The sequence below is a fragment of the Aptenodytes forsteri genome, unplaced genomic scaffold (genome assembly GCF_000699145.1).
Source record: "Aptenodytes forsteri isolate BGI_AS27 unplaced genomic scaffold, ASM69914v1 Scaffold46, whole genome shotgun sequence".
Classification (NCBI taxonomy): domain Eukaryota; kingdom Metazoa; phylum Chordata; class Aves; order Sphenisciformes; family Spheniscidae; genus Aptenodytes; species Aptenodytes forsteri.
In genome coordinates, this window is record NW_008794774.1 from 6,463,057 (window position 1) to 6,479,382 (window position 16,326).

Genomic DNA, 16,326 nt, shown 5'->3' on the forward strand with positions numbered 1-16,326 from the left:
CACTGGTTTGCTGATTAATAGAAATTGTTTTGAATGGGATTCAAACATGGCAAAACTCCATGGACTTTATGAATTACAACAGGGTCAAATAGGAGGTCAAGTTAAAAAAAAAATTTTGGATGTGAGGAAGCAAATAAGCTGTAATAATATGGCCAGCATTAGGTGCCTAAGAGGTGAAGATGAAACTCCTGTGTTTATTTTAAAATAGGTTTCATACATCAAAGGGGTTTATGATCATCTTTAAAATTATATATATTTTCATTGCAGTGGAGGAAATCTTGACCTGATGGGATGAACGCAGATTATAGGTATCCAGCACAGGCTCAGTGTTTCAGGAATATCTCATGAGCCTTCACAAGCTAAAGGTCATGAAACAGCCATCTAGGACTCACAGAGTTAGAGGAGGAACAGTTGTTTCCTATTCACTGGAAATTTTCTTCCCTAAAAAGTCTTAATGAAGAGGAAGCTTGAAGATAAATGGACTTAGACAAGACTTTCAAATTTATTAGTTTTTTGATTCTTCAAGGAGTGCAATGGCAGCGGTTCCTCATGTCTGCAGGGGCACACAGATAATTTCCAAAAGAAAACAAAACCAGTAAGATTTGAATATAGCACCAAAGCTGGAGTAACCTGAAGCAGGACCGTAGTGCTTTTGTGGCCAGATACCAGTGCTGCCGCATGCTCCAAGCCAAACACAGGCCATGCGGATGTGGTTAGCAAAATACCTCGCAGAACTACATAACACATGCAAAGATATGCTACCTTGGGTTCACTGCTACGCTGACTTGGCCCGTGACTTCTGGCTGTCTCAAAGTGTGGGCACACCCTTGTCTGTCACTCTGTTGTGCAGGTAGACAAATTGCATACTGTTAGAGAGCTTCTAGAATCAGACCCTTAGGTGGAGTAAAACATAACTTCACTCAGGCCAATGAAGCAGTGCTAGCTGGCAGCTGTAGAGGATCCCCTTCCACCAAGCCCCCATGCACATACCGAAAGCAGGCTGATTTTTTTAAAGGGGGAAAAGACTTTGTGGAGTCAGAGTCTATAGTTTCTCCTGTCCAGGACCCAGCACTGCAGAAATGAGGCACAGGAAGACTGCCTCAAAACGGCAAATGCTCTTATCTAAAGGTGTGCAAAGTGTTTAGAAGAAAATAGCTATTTACTGCTTGAACAAATATGCAACAAAACACTGGCTTTGCCTTATCTGTTATTTCAGCAACTCAAATACTCATTTATAGGCTGTGAGCTTATATCTGTCTTTCATTATAGGATTGCACAAAGCCCAGCACAAAGAGGCTCTGATCCCCACTGACATATAACACAAACAATAAATAGTAAGTTAAAAAAGAAAAAAAAAAAAAACAAAAAAATGGACAAGAGAGGACCCAGCACTGCAGAAATGAGGCACAGGAAGACTGCCTCAAAACGGCAAATGCTCTTATCTAAAGGTGTGCAAAGTGTTTAGAAGAAAATAGCTATTTACTGCTTGAACAAATATGCAACAAAACACTGGCTTTGCCTTATCTGTTATTTCAGCAACTCAAATACTCATTTATAGGCTGTGAGCTTATATCTGTCTTTCATTATAGGATTGCACAAAGCCCAGCACAAAGAGGCTCTGATCCCCACTGACATATAACACAAACAATAAATAGTAAGTTAAAAAAGAAAAAAAAAAAAAACAAAAACATGGACAAGAGATTGATAAACAGTGCCAAGTTCTGTAAATTTCCTACTTTTTGAGTCTCAGTGACCGGTGTCTAATGATGAGTAATATTCAGACCACTACTTTTCTTAACATTGTCCATTTTGGTATAAAAAACCATTACACAGGTTATGCAGGTGTTATGTGTGTAGGTGCAAGTACATGTGCTTTCCTAACTGGAAGGAAAGTTCCCCCCTGAAGGAAAGGGATCTTCAAGGCGTTCAGGTAGATTTAGGATTCAGGATTTTAGTAGGCGAAAAGTGGTCGGCCAGGCTGTGACCCTTTTTCATAACTGTGTGCCAAGATAAGTATGCATGTCTGCGTTTCTAACTCTTGAATGTATTCTTTGAATGGCTTCAAGTTTCACATGAAAACTTTTTTAAACACAAGCTCTACGATTCAAATTCATTGTTTTATTTTGATCATGGTATCAAAGACTGGAAGTATTTGACATCGGTCGTGGTCACCTGCCGTGTCCTGAAAGCTTATTATGTTGACTGTACATTTTTTCTTTCTTTGATTTAAAAATAAAATCCAATACAACAAACATAGTATTGAATACTGTACAAAGCAGGATTATGAACTCTGTATGTCATGTGCTTTATTGGGCCTTTCTGTCTTTGTAAAAATAAAGCTATTGCAAGCCAGGAAGTTTCGAAGGTAGAGCCAAGCTTGAACCAAACAAGAGAGTTGGCTTGGATCTCTGCAACAAGCTTAAGCCGAGCCAATAGACCTGACTGTATTCATTTATGGACAGAAAAATTCAGAGAAGGGTTTGCACCAGAAAATTTTGTGGCAGGAAGTAAGGCCACAGTATTCCTCTTTGCTTGTCTCTTCTCTATTTGAAAACAGAATTAAACCAGATCTTGGGTCAAGCTGTAACTGTCTTGTTCATCCTCTGTTTAAAAGCAGAACATAAAGACCACTTTTTCTCTAATTACACAGCTGTAGAGGAATAATGAATTTCCCACATATTTTTCTGGTCTTTTTACTCTGTGTTGCTGTCCAAACTTTGTCCTGTATCAGCACAACAGTTTGCCCAGATCACAAAAAGGGCCTGATTGCCTCTAAATTTTTCTGGAGATTGTAAAATCAAACTGAAATACTTCCAATATTTTACTTTTTTTTTTAATCTTCTATAACATATGAATAGAAAAACTGTCTGCTGTCTAAGTCCTCCAGCAGTAAAATTCCAGTTACAAGCTTGGACTTTCAATCTCCACTTTCAAAAAGGATGAATGAGCTCTGGATTATTGCTCTTCAATACATATTTTTCTAGAGCAAGATTTAGCCCAAATCCCTTTTTTTCTGTTACACCTTAATCCATTTAACCTTTTGTAGCAGGAACACTATTCCCTTGTACTTAGACAGCAAAACTTTTGACTGGAGCTTGACCCATTACTTTTGGGCTGCATCACACTCAAATACAAAGAAAATTAACTGAAAATTTGCTCTCATGGTACAAAGCAAATTAGCTGAAGATCTGTGGCTTAAGGCTGTGGCTTGTATAGGTGTACAGTTCACTATAAGAAATGTTTGGAGTGGTGTGATCCAACATGATTCAACATTCAAACAAAATGGGCATAACCACATTGCCATTACACAGTGGATGAGAGGACAGATTGGTTATCCTGGGTTTGAGCCAAGGGTATACAAATGACAAATTTATAGCCAAGATTCTGCCAATTTGCTTCAAGAAGAGATTTGAAAGCTTAATTTTTAAGACAGGTTTTATTTTAGACCTTAATACTAAACAATGATCCTTTAATGTCATAAAGTGACATGCAGCTCCCATGCCATTTGAATTGAAAGCTGTAATAAACTGTCCTATTTAAAAGAAGCAGAAAAGCGTTAGTGAATGAAGGTGTAGAAAAAAGTCTGAGAAACAGAGGTGATTATTTAAACCTCAGAGGAGGTATTTTGCCTCAATAGTGGCAAGACTTTCCTAGCTGTGAGGATAAGAAGTCTGTGAATAAGGTTGTCATTAATGATACTTGAATTTCTACAGGATGAAGTAGTTTGAGGACAAACAGAGAATACAGTCTGGACATGAGGAAAAATTTCTTTACTGAAAGAGTGGTTCAACATTGGAACAGGCTGCCCAGGGAAGTGGTTGAGTCCCCATCCCTGGAAGTATTTAAAAGACGTGTAGATGCGGCGCTTAGGGACATGGTTTAGTGGGCATGGTGGTGTTGGGTTGATGGTTGGACTTGATGATCTTAGAGGTCTTTTCCAACCTTAACGATGCTATGATTTTATGATTCTACAGGCATCTTATAAGGATATTGTCTAGTTATGTGGTTGTGTATACATCAAAATCCTTCCCTATCAAGTCTATAATTGACATTTATGATTCTCTAAAAAAATGTTACAGTCCTCAAGCAAAGTGTATAACAAGTATTCATTTCACCTGGTATTTGACCAGGTATCATTGAGGAACAGATTCCTTACAGCAGAATGGTGGAGGACTATGGGACCTTAATAATCTGAGGCAGCCATGTTGCCAACATTTGCTTTTTTGTCACAATTCTCATGATATTTAATGTTTTTCCTAAAGCTTAGCTCCTGTATTCCCGTAATTATGTGAGAAATTCAGGTTACTTCTAAAAAAACCCAATGAATCTGTAGCCTTTGTGGTTTCTTGCACAGGAAAACTTGAAATATCATTCTTCAAGGATCAAAAACTGGAACGGAAATAAAAAGAATTCATGTTTATTTTGCCTGAAGTCTCATGATTTTGAAGCTCTTCTTGCTCTCTTGAGAACTTGACTCATGGTTTTCAGTGCTAAATGATGGCAAGAAAGTATATGTGGGTAAGAAAAGCCTCACGTTCTAATCAACAGGAAACTTTAAACAGTATGAGTGGTCTTTGCTTTTTATATCAGGTGTACTGGGATAAGAGTAGGGTTTATACATCTCACAAACCTCCTGAAGGATTAACAAAGGGACTTTTTAAAGGTCTTCCCAGTAAAATAATAGTAAGTTGCTAATTATGCGAGTTATGAAATCTTAGGGTAAAGAAGTGCAAATATGTATCACATTTTTCTGATTCTTGTTGCCCTACCAACTGATTTAAGTCACTGAGGTGAAAAAAAACTAGTGAGGAGAGCTTAAATAAACAAACAATTAAATCACGTGATTCTTTTTTTTTCTCTTCAAACAACGAGGAGAATTTGGCTGGAAGAGAGTGGCTGTGCACACACACTTCTCCACATATGTGCACAAGTGGCAAGAGATTCAGCAAGAGCATTTCAGGCCTGTGGTTAAGACACATACAGTGCATTTCTTATGTCCCAAGCATATTTACACATGGTCTTGATGTTCTTTCAATGCTTTTGCAGAAAGAAGAAAGAAAGGTATAATTATCCTGTTGAATTATGTGTAGCTGTAGCTATTTCAATCAGTCTTCCTTGTCTAAACAGAAAAACTCTCTACATCTGGCAGCTGTGGAGCTCAGCCAGCTGCATGATACTGCGACTGGCTGTCCCAAATAGACCTGCTGACCTTTTCCTCTTTCTTTTCTGCAGGACTGCCCGCCAGAAGCAGGTGATTTTCGTGCCCAGCAGTGCTCTGCTCACAACGATGTCAAGTACCAGGGACAGTTTTATGAGTGGCTTCCCGTCTCTAACGACCCCGACAACCCATGCTCGCTGAAGTGCCAGGCCAGAGGAGCGGCTCTGGTTGTGGAGCTGGCGCCAAAGGTTCTGGATGGGACCCGGTGCTACACTGAATCCCTGGACATGTGCATCAGTGGCTTGTGCCAAGTAAGGAGAGAAGCCCTACCCTAATGCCTTTCCTCATGACTCCTCCCCTCAGACCTCTCTCACGCGCTCACTCTCTCTCCTCCTCCATACTTGTATCATTTTAATCATCTGGTTTCATTCTCTTAAGTTGGCTTCTTCTACCTTGTTTGGAAGAGGTATACAAATTCAAAGGTTATTTTCTCACTTTGTGCTCTTTCCTTGGGGTTTTTTGGAGGAATGTATTCTCAGTTTTTGAACTGTTTTGTATAGTTAGCTGCAGTAGCTGATCTCATTTGAAAGCACCATAAGAAAATAATGTTTTAGCTTTTAATTTGGATATACCAAAGTTTTCCAAGTCTATGAAATTACATTATCCTTGAGGATTATTGCTCCCTGTAAGGCACAAACCACATAGCAGTAGATGAGGTACTAAATGGAAAATCTGCCATTGATTTGCTACAGGACTAAGCAAGCTGCTACATCTCCTGGGGCCTCAGCTTCCCTGTTTGTTAAAAGTGAGATATGGAGACTTTTTAACCCTTCACTTCACATTGCATAGAGATCTATTGATCATTCAACCAATTTATTGGCATCCTAATTTGTTTTTATATTACCTTTGTGCTTTTACTTATGTATTGCTACTCTGTTGAACCTATCTACATCAGACTTTAGTCGCCTGAACTACATGTAGGCTACAGGCTGGTGGAGGGGAGGACATGTGCACCATCTCTGTTAAGTACTGAACACACCTGAATCTCAGAAAAGGTTGAGTCTACATTCATGTTTCAGTGCCCAGTCTCCTTCAAATCTATGTAGACTTGATGTGTTGTTGGCTTTCTAGTGTATTTTCAGCCACTTTATGTGCCTTTGGATGCTTTCCTCCCTGTTTCCTTTCTCTCTGATTTTCTGTTCTGAGCCAGAAGCAGTCCTGCAGTAAATGAAACAGAGTAGGCAGTTATTTGGCTAATCTCATTTGTGATCTGAAAAAGGCAATCATCTAGACCTCTTGACCTCAGCCGAGTGCACAAGTTTCTCAAAATTCCAGATTGCCTAATGAGCAATGAGACAGACTAATTTCAGTCTTCTTTTGTGTTTTTTAATCTTTTAAAAACTTAACTGGAGGCACAGGAATCTGGATGGGAAAATGATTCAAACTATTCTGCATATAGTGGCCTGGAAATTAGGAGCAGTGCATTCAGGCTCTGTGTCAGGCTGATTCCTGTTTTGGTCCAAATATGAAGCGTACCTTTCCGAGAAAACCTTCCCTTAGGAACAGAGCTCATAAGCATCCACTACGAAAACAAACTCATCTGCATTCTCATGACACTTCTTACTCTTGGAAGGCTGAAGGTAGCTGCACTATTACAACTATGAAGACTGATGTTATTTCTTAACTGTGTTTGTGACTAATGTCAGTATTTTGAAAATAGACAAGTACACTAGCACTAGTATCCCTGAGGAATTTCAGTTAAGCTAACCCTTTCTTTATATACCCTAGCATGGTAGAATAATTTTTAATGCATAAACACAATGACTGTATATTTTCCATGATCTTCAGCATTCAGTTTCTTCATCAGTATTTTACTGCATCATTTTTGAGGATGCCAAAAAAAAGGTATTAAAATACAAATGCTCATGCTGCATTCCTCACATTGAATAATTTTATAGTTTTGGGTGTGTTAAATTTAAAGCAACTCAAAGTATTCTTGTCACTGTGCATCCCAGCTAGCCAGTCATATCTTTATGACAGTAGAGGCACTGCATTAGGAAGTTCATAACTAGATTTGCCCTAATTTTGTGCTTTAGGACAGCAGCTGCTTTACTATGTACCACAGCAATAGCTAACACTACCTGAGCAGTCCAGAAAGGTAAACAGTATGAAATTTGTCAGAATTAATGGTGAACCTCCTTTGAAGGCAACATTCTTCCATGGCCTCTGTAAGGGGTCTTTTAAAAGAACAGGAAACTGTAGTATTATGGAAGAACAAAGTGGAGCATTCTTGATCTGTAACATTTGTGTGAATAAGCTTTCTTCTGTAAGCATAGTGAATGCATGTAAAATTTCAGAGACAAAATATGATCTTAGAAGTTATTTCTGCATTTGCAGTAGTAGCTGCAGGCTACCACATAGCTAAAATGGTTAACACACTCTAAACGTAACAATCAAAGGTGTCAATAGTTTGTGAGAGTTCATAATGATCCTGGGGGTTCAACAACATTTTCATGAGATGTCTCTGGAACGGCGTGATTTGGGGCAGTGCAGCAGACAGCTGTAATAATACGAAGGCATGGTTTGTCACAACTGCAAAAAATGCAGTCTCCTGAGATTTGTATTCAGTCTAAGGTCCTGAAGATTAAAGAGGTAAAATTACGTTTGTTAACAGGTTCTTTGCAAGAAGTGTTTACACTATCTCAGGGATGAAAGGGTGTATTTTCTGGACTGCTCAGAGTAAAACTACTGAAAGCAACTTTAAGTTTGCCATCCTCGTGGGCTTGCATTGGTCCAAGTATTATCTGACTGGGTCTTTATTACACAGAAGTATATGGACTTTCATAGTATGTTCTGATTACACCCCTAGGTATGATTTTTTTTACACTGTAGTTGGCAACCAAGAAGGAATTGAATGTCATTCAAGTAGAACATTTTATAAAACATATAAACATGCCTATCCAATTACAGTCTGTGCAAGAATCCTGAATTAGTAAAAGTGACGTTAAGATCAGTGTATGCTTACGTAGACATAGTGCATTTTTCCCAGTGGATCAAACAATTGTGTCAGCTCTCTGAACTAACAAAAGGGATATTTCTTAGCATGCGAGATTTGGGCCAGCCCGCGGCCTGTTCTGTGCTCACAAGCTGTTCCTGAGGTTATTAATGGCAGAAAAGAAGAGTTAGTTGTATTGCCTTCTGTGTGCCTCAGTACTCTTTCCTGATTAAAAGGTGCTGATTTTCACTCTCATTGGCAAATATGCATTTGTTCACAAGATGCAACATTTGGAAATTACAAGATCCGTCTCTCATATTTATCCCTTCATTTTCCATGTTGTTTGGGGGTTTAGAATTGCCAGTAGCTTAGTGACGTATTTATGAGTCTTTGTTTAATTACTAGTTATTGAGCTGAAGTCTTTGTTTTATGTGCTGGCCACCTACCAGTTAAACTTAAAGTCAGAAGAGACTGTCAGGACAAGCAAAGCCACCTTTGTGTGTAGAACAAGCTGTATCCCTGAATCTTTGATTCAATGAAGAGTATGGTTAGAGATTCTTAAAAAGTTGTCTAAATTAATTCTATGTACAGAGGTAAGGTATGAGAGAGGTTATGCAGTTGCTGATTCAGACACACTTCATGGCATAGGGCAGTACACGACTGTGCCAGTTCAGGAATCATGCAAGCTGTGTGTGTCTTGCCTCTCCCCATATTACATAAACATAAATGTATTTATCTTCCATGAAGAGATGGGCTATATCTTGCCATTGTTCTTTGTGTAAAACATCTAAGAAATTAATGGGAATTAATTTCTGAGCATTGTTTTTTTCTTTCTGGAGTTTTAAGTCCATGGGTGACAGAGATTGAGCAACACCATTTTTCAAATGAAAAACTCTTTTTGTAATGCCTTTTATTTCTTCCTAATTGTCTTGTTCCTCCTGACCATTTTAAACTCCTTTCTATATGGATATCTGTGTTATTTGGGTCCCTTTTTCTTTCTCCTTTTTTAAAGAAATACAGATTACTTCTCAGATGTAGTCTTTGGATCTCATTTTGAATTTACTTCAGGATACAGTATGCCCCATTGGTATAATGCAACTAGCTTGAACCACCATGCTGAAGTCAATAGAATGGTCTTTAAGAAAAATAGGGCTTTAATGTTCCACATTAGGAAATGTCTATATGGATAGAATTAATGGGGATCCAGAGCAGAACACATTTTAAAACTTCCAATTTCTAGTTTAATTTTCCCTGTTTTTAAAATAAATTCCTGTACTTTAAATCCATTATTGGATTTTTAAGGGTATAAGCAATTTCTGCATATGGCAGTTGGAGTTACAAAGTTGGAGTTACTGGTCTCACTTTGCCAGTGATCCTTGGTTGCACCTCTGAAACTCAGAGAAATTGTCTATACTTTGTGGAAGCAGCATTTCAAACTCACTAATGTTCACACTGAAAACAAGAGTTTCCTGTTCACCTTCACATTCAGTTGGGACAAGACCTTTAAAAAACTTCTGTCTCCTTTATTAGCAGTAAATATTAATTGTTTACAGTATTGCATGTTGACTATCTTAATGATGCATTTCTATGTCACAAAAATTGACACTTCTATTTCTTTTAAAATATCTCATATTTTGCTTTTATTTGAAATCAAGGTTGTCCTTTCTCATCACACTTTACATCATCATGGCAACAAAAAGATGGAACCACTGCACTGAGCATGTGTGTTAGAACACTGATTCCTCCACACTGCTTCATGCAGCTCACACCTACTGTTTAATCTCTCTGAAAAGGAAACAACATGGCTCTTTTCTGGATTTTTCTTTCATTCTTCCCCCCTTTCCTCCTTCCTTCTTTTCCTTTTTTCCTTCCTTTCCTTCCTTCCTTCCTTCCTTCCTTCCTTCCTTCCTTCCTTCCTTCCTTCCTTCCTTCCTTCCTTCCTTCCTTCCTTCCTTCCTTCCTTCCTTCCTTCCTTCCTTCCTTCCTTCCTTCCTTCCTTCCTTCCTTCCTTCCTTCCTTCCTTCTTTCTTCCTTTCCTTCTCTCCTTTTTTCCTATCCTTCTTGCTCTATTCCTTTCTCTTTTTCTTTCCCTCTTTCTTCTTAGTTAGCTTGAACGAGCTGAAGCTTTTGTACCTGTCCTATCTCTCTTCTCCATTTTTTGCAGGTTTGAAAGGTGTTGGGTTTCCCTTTTTTTTGTTGTGTGAGAAGGCTGCACAAGCAGAAGGAAGTGACTGGCTCTTCAGAAAGAATGAAAATTGCTGTCACGTGTTGACAGCAACTAAACTGAGTAGCGGTATATTTTCCCTGCCTCTAATTTCTTTCCATTCTAATAAACTCTGCTAGCAAGTTTAAAATAAGGTGGATGTCTTCAGGCAAAGATGTGATAGTTAAATTGAATGCCTTTGCTTCTAGCAAGGATTTGGTCTAAGTTCTGGAGCATCCATTTCTCAATCATCTGAGGATTCAGATAGACAGGCAGCTGCCACGACCCTCTGTTTTCCAAGGGGCTCCTGCTCCAGAGGGGTTATTCCAGACCACAGGACCATCAGTGGATTGTTGGAAATTCGCTTGAAGAAAATTTCTGTCATATTTCATTCATTTCATTACACAACATTCTGATGAAGAACAGCCTTATTCGGTGCTCACCAAAATAACACTGTAATTTGATAAATGCATGGACTTCTCCATTTCTGTGATTGCCAATTCATCTGTTTTGTTCTCTGTGACCACACATTTTTTATCCTCTCTCACCGGATGACTTCACTTGGTTGTGGACTGTGACCTTTCCTGACATGTCCCCGCCACTGCCTGCCATATCTCTAACTGGGTGTTCTCCCTTGCTTGTTCGCTCAAGCAGCCGCCTGTTAGTGCAGCTCGCTCTTCCCTCACACTTCCATGCTTTGCGTTCTAGACAAATGCCAGCCCAGCTGCAAGCGCTGCATAAAGGAGCATGGCCCCTCATGCTCTGAAAGGCCTGTGCCCCAAACACCAATAATCCATGAAACCTACTGGGACTTTTACTAATGAAAACAAAATCTCCTTCCTGATAACCAGTTTCCCTGACACAATCAAAAAATCTTGGATTTCTCTCTCTGTTTCTGCTGAAGGGGAAATATTCCAGTTTCATTTTTGGCTGTTTCTATTTTCCTTATCCCTTTCACTTGTTCTTCCTGTTATCATAGTCTTCATACTTCGTTCTCTCTCAATTTAATTTTTGTCTTCTGCTTGTGTGATTTCCACAAATGTTCCTTTTGTTAACTCTGGCAACGAAGAACAAGAAAATCAGTCTTTGCTTTCTCAGATGGATGATCAAGGATTATCCAAGGCTTCTTCTATCCCTAGTACTAACAGCAGAATCTGCAGGTTGCTGTATAGCACCAGATTAGGGTGGGTTTTTTTAATAACTATTATGGTTTTTTTATTAAATATGTGGCCAGACAGTAAGATGCTGCGCAGTGTTTCCAAAAAGCAGGTCCCATCAGTATCATAGCCAAATCCTCACCTGATGTAAATGAGTATTGCTTCCCTGAAGTCACATTCATGGATGAGATGCTTGCAGTCTGGGCAGTCTCTTTTACTTACACATGTGGAATGGCCCTCCTCTTCTGCTGTTCTTTCCTCCTCCACAGCCCAGGGATCCCAGCTTCACAGGAACCAGGCAAGTGAAAATACAGCCATTTCCCTGTCCACGTAGAATCGCTGCCTCCTCTCCATTCTCACAGGCATTTACTCTTTTCATATACTTTTCTTTTTTTCTTTTTGGCCTGCAATACAAGACACAGCGAAGTGTGTAGTTTGGGGTCTTGCTTTAAACGTTTCAGCCACAGCACAGGACAACAGGAGTCCTTCTCTGTGACAAATCATGACAGCCTCTACAAAGCTTATGACATTTTCATATTGAAAGGTTAGACATTGAAAATGTCTATAACCAGAACACTCCCTTTTAGCTAAGTGCTGAAAGGGTGCAACTATGTAAGGTCTCCCATCAAAGGCAAAAAGTGTAGCCACTGCCTCTGAAAGACAGTGTAAATTTTATTGAAAAAACCTGAAAAAAAGAATGATCCTACAATTAATGGCAACATTTAGTTGAATGGTCAAAGTGAGTCAAAAATGAGTCAAAAATGAGTCAAAAACAGTCTTCCTAGCCCAAGAAATTCATGAGATGTGTGTCTGGGATGTGTTAAATACTGACTGGTTTCTTATACATGCAGGTGTATAAGACCTATTGACTCCTTTAAATTTCTTTGAAGACTCAAGATAAAAGAGGCCTACTTTTGCTTTCTGTTATTTCAGCATAAAGCTAAAATAATTTTACAGCAGTCTTAGACTGTCCTGCTGTTGAAAAAACAGCTCTGATCCTAATTGTATGAATATTATTATTATATCATCATCGTCATCATCATCATCGTCACCACTACTATTGTTGTTGTTGCTGTTGTTTTTATGCAAGACCATGAAATTATTTCATATATATGGTGCAATAACAAAATGAATCATATTATAGATCTAATAATAGCAGGATTAGAGCCAATGATGAAAAAGCTGGTCATTTCTAAGAAGGCCTTTAAGTAAGTTTGTTACTACAAAAAGGTTGTCCAGGATTGGAAAAAGCACTTTTGTTTCTTCTCCCAAAACTGCCCATCTTTCTCCATTACATTCTTGCAATTTTACAGGTTGTTAGTTAGAGCAAGCTGCATCCCAGAAATGCTTATCTTAATGTCTACTATTTATGATAGTATTAAATTGTTCTTTACAGATCTACTACCAAATACTACTAGAGGTACTTCTTAACTTTCCTGATTTATTGATTCCTAAGATGTTTTCCTGCTGAGCTGCGTAGTGAATTCAAGTAAGCTGACAACAGCTAGTTTCCTTAGCTACCTTTCAGACAGTGAAAAGTACCTGTAACAAAAGTGGTCAGTCTATGGACCCCAGTATAATATGGACACAGGCTAAAAACCACTGATTTTAAAAAACATTACAAAAGATGTTTTAATAAAGTGCAATGGCTTGCTATGGCTTGTTTATTTTTGAAGTCAGTATTGCAATAGAATTGTAGCCAACAAAACTCAGTTGAATTTCCAAAGCTATTGTTCATCTCAAACTGAGGCAGTGAATACACTGGGTTAAGAATATTTTGCCAGAAGTGTATTGAAGATAGTTTCATACAGCTTCTTCACAAATAAAACATATTTGTTTCAAATATTAACATTAAGTACTGTTACTTACTATTTTGATGTTACTTATTTGCTGTTATAAATCTGTGATAGGCAAAGAAATTGATTGTGAATTGTGATTCACCAATTCTAAAAATATTTTTAATGTAAGGGAAAAACTACCTTCTGGATAGTCATATGCTGCTTTGTTAGGTAGGGTTTGGAGATTTAGTAGGTGAAATAATAACATATAAATACAAAAATGTGATAAATGGGAACATCTGTCATTATACAGGGGTTTGAAACTTACACATCTGATCTTTTCCCATATCCTACTTTGCAGACTTTTTTGTAGACTTTTTGGCAGTGAAGATACATTTTGTTGAACAGTTTTTCCCACTGTATAGTTACCAAATTATTATGTTCTATATATTCACATGCTTAAATGGCTATATATATATATATATATACGTGTGTGTGCTTCTGATTTTTTTCATCAGAGACAGAGGCTGCACTGGCTGGTGTATAATGTCAGAAGTGTGGAAAAATCTACTCTCCTTTAAGTAGATGACTGTGCCATATTGCCTGTCTATCACAATTTCAGGATGGACGGTTTCTCTTTCTCCCTTCCACCTACAAAGTGTTGTTGCATGGATCCTTTCCTGTTTCCAGTTCAGCCCAAAATACAGAGCTAATCAGGGTAACAGTGTCACTTAACACTGTGTTCGCTGACTTTGGTGTGTGGATATTGTATTCACTGGCACAGTAAATCTGCTTGATACAGGTAAAATATGGATTTTAAAGAACATAGATTAGGTGGTCACCTCAGCAGGCTCTTGAAGGCTCACAAAACTGCCTCAGGCCCCAACTGCCCCTGTGGGATGTGCCTGGGGCTCTGCTGCAGAAATTGGCACCTGGGCCCGTGGCCGTTCCTAGTCATTCCTTAGCTTGGGACCTGATTTCTTTGCATGCCCTCCTCAGACCCTTCAAGTCAACTCCATTTTTAAGGAAGGAGAAGGCCAGCACTCTTTCCCACCCTCTCTGAAGCCCTGGAGGAAAATGGCCTGCATTTTTCCACCGTGCAACACTCATTGCTCTAATATTAGAGACTATTCTCATCCATGCTTGCTACTGGTAACACTGGGGATCATGTGCTTATTTTGACAAGAACCCATTTTTCTGCACTTTAATTTGGCATATTATCTAACCATGAAAACTCTGAGACAATAATTTCCAGAAAGAGAGTTTTACCTGTATTGCTGTTTTGCATTCGTACATGAGGACTGAAAGTGCCTGTCATTTGCCCATTTGATGGCAAAGTAGAGAAATGAATGGCCTTTGTTCCGTTAATTCTCTACAAACAGGCATCATTTGTGTTTCTACCAGGGTGTATTAATTTTTAGAGGCATTTGGTCTCCCATGACAGCTTCCAGTAATGATCTTTTTCTTCTGCCAACCCTATGACAGAAGTCAGGTTAAAACAAAGGAAAGCACTGGGAAAAAAAGAGTCTAGGTATTTACATGTTGCTGGGATTTCAGTCTCCTGTAGTTCAGCTATTTCTGGCTCCTGTTTGTAGCTCTTTTTTTTCTTTTCTGAGCTATAAAACACCAGAAGAAAAATGCAAAAGGTGTAATAATAACGGTATTATTTAGGCAAGAGGGTAGGTTTTTTTTCGTCAGACATGTAGAAGGCATTGTAACAGGATCAGTTCTAAGCTGTCTTTCAATTCAGCCCATCCTTTTGGCATGATGGCTTTTCAGTTTCTGATGTCTGCACCAAGCTCCTGGTCCTAAATGCTCAAAATTAATCCATCTTTTTTTAGACTGTATTGAAACCTACATGCCTTTTGGGGAGATCACATTTCAGAAAGTACTGAATTCTTGATTTCTGATGGTCAGGTGCTTTTGAACTGTGTCAGGCTGAACAGATGAACTGCTGTTTGAACTTTTTGTCTAATACTCTCCATCCTCATCTACCTCATGTTCTGTGGATAACAAATCTTAATTTTGTTTTCTTGTTGATGCGTATCATTGTTCTGAGATGAGAGAAGTAGCTTTTCCCCCAGCATGACATCTTTCCAGCACACAGAAAGGAGTGGGGTGGAGAACCTCATGACTCATAAGTGTAACAGCCAAATGCTTAAATTGCTATCATTATGCCAGGTAACAACATTTTTGTGGCAGAGAGTGGCAAGGAAATGGGGATATGTTTATTGTGTGAAAGAATCTGCATTTGCATTATTAGAACTTCACTCCCCTGCCATGAGTTATCAGTTTTCCACTTCATGATCCAACAGAGATTGGCACCACTGCAGAGATATTTTGTTCTAGTCTTTCAGCAGAAACAATACTTGCTGTTACTCCCAAGTAGACAAACTGTCTACTCTGGGTATGGCTGACCAGCAGCACACGGAGCACCTCCCTTTGCTGGGGGTGAAGCACGCTGTAATTTGGGGGCTTAGCAAAAAGAAGAAATTCAAAAGAACAGTTTGGAGACTCCTAAGAGTTCTGTTACAGTTACCAGGAAGTCATCTGTGTCCATGTATTTCCTTAGCACACCCGAAAATCTGAGGTGTGTGGAGTAGCACAGAGGATTTAGTGCTGTATGGAGGTGGCAAGATGTCCATGCTGGCTGGGTAGTTTTGAGAGTGCCCACCAAACTAGATGTGTGGTTCTCACTGAAGACCGTGGCAAGGCTTCTAGTTACTGTGAAGATCCAGGACAGGGGGGCTGGAGGCGTTTTAGCTAGTTTCCAAGTGTCTTCTCATTAGAGCCTGCATGCACTCCTTTTAACACTGAGCAGCAGGTTGGAATACCATATAGACTAAGCAATTTCAGCAGTGGCTTGGGGACATGCAGTCTCTCTCAAGTATTTGAACTGTGCGTGAAGTCTGTTCCTTGATAACACAGATTATGTGACTGCCTGAAGCACCAGAAATTCTATGCTGGCACTGTTTGTAGCAAGGCACTGCAGCTGGATCCCCATTGATCCAGCCGACAGAGGACCAGCTCCTGTC

At 39.1% G+C, this 16,326-nt stretch overlaps 1 protein-coding gene across 1 annotated transcript in view; it reads left to right on the top strand.

Moving 5' to 3' along the window:
• Positions 1-16,326, top strand: part of ADAMTSL1 (ADAMTS like 1) — a 464,029-nt gene that overhangs the window by 299,020 nt on the left and 148,683 nt on the right. The window contains exon 5 of the mRNA XM_009274309.1: positions 5,233-5,469. Within this exon, the coding sequence (XP_009272584.1) occupies positions 5,233-5,469 (237 nt within the window). The remainder of the gene's footprint in view (positions 1-5,232; positions 5,470-16,326) is intronic.